Source organism: Tupaia chinensis, unplaced genomic scaffold (genome assembly GCF_000334495.1).
Source record: "Tupaia chinensis unplaced genomic scaffold, TupChi_1.0 Scaffold000678_1, whole genome shotgun sequence".
Lineage (NCBI taxonomy): Eukaryota > Metazoa > Chordata > Mammalia > Scandentia > Tupaiidae > Tupaia > Tupaia belangeri.
In genome coordinates, this window is record NW_006160202.1 from 1,552,591 (window position 1) to 1,552,960 (window position 370).

General features: G+C 46.5%; 1 protein-coding gene across 2 annotated transcripts in view; it reads right to left on the bottom strand.

The window, feature by feature from the left end:
* TRIM10 (tripartite motif containing 10) overlaps positions 1-370 on the bottom strand; it is a 10,814-nt gene that overhangs the window by 1,832 nt on the left and 8,612 nt on the right. For both annotated transcript variants that reach the window (XM_027776530.1, XM_006160314.3), the window contains exon 6: positions 181-213. In XM_027776530.1, the coding sequence (XP_027632331.1) occupies positions 181-213 (33 nt within the window). The remainder of the gene's footprint in view (positions 1-180; positions 214-370) is intronic.

The window sequence follows — 370 nt, forward strand, 5'->3', positions numbered from 1 at the left end:
TGCACACACACATACACACATATGTTGTGTGATATGGATTCACATAAGTGTATGTAGGGTCCAGTGTGGAACCTTGTGTGATACGCATTTACATAAGTGTATGTAGGGTCCAGTGTGGAACCCTTTGAAAATTCTTTTCAGAGACTCCTCACTCTCCCCCGTCCTGACCTAGGCCCTTACCTGGCTCATAGTCCAGCTCGAAGCAGAGTTTTTCTGTGGAGTAAATAAAACAAGATGAGATTTCATTAGTTTCACAAAGCCACAGTATACTTAGTGACGACGAAACCAAGGCCCAGGAGAGGGAAGGGACAAAGGAGAACGGAAGCAGGAATCCTCCAGACCAGCAGTTCTAGGCTTGAGCTTGCGCCAG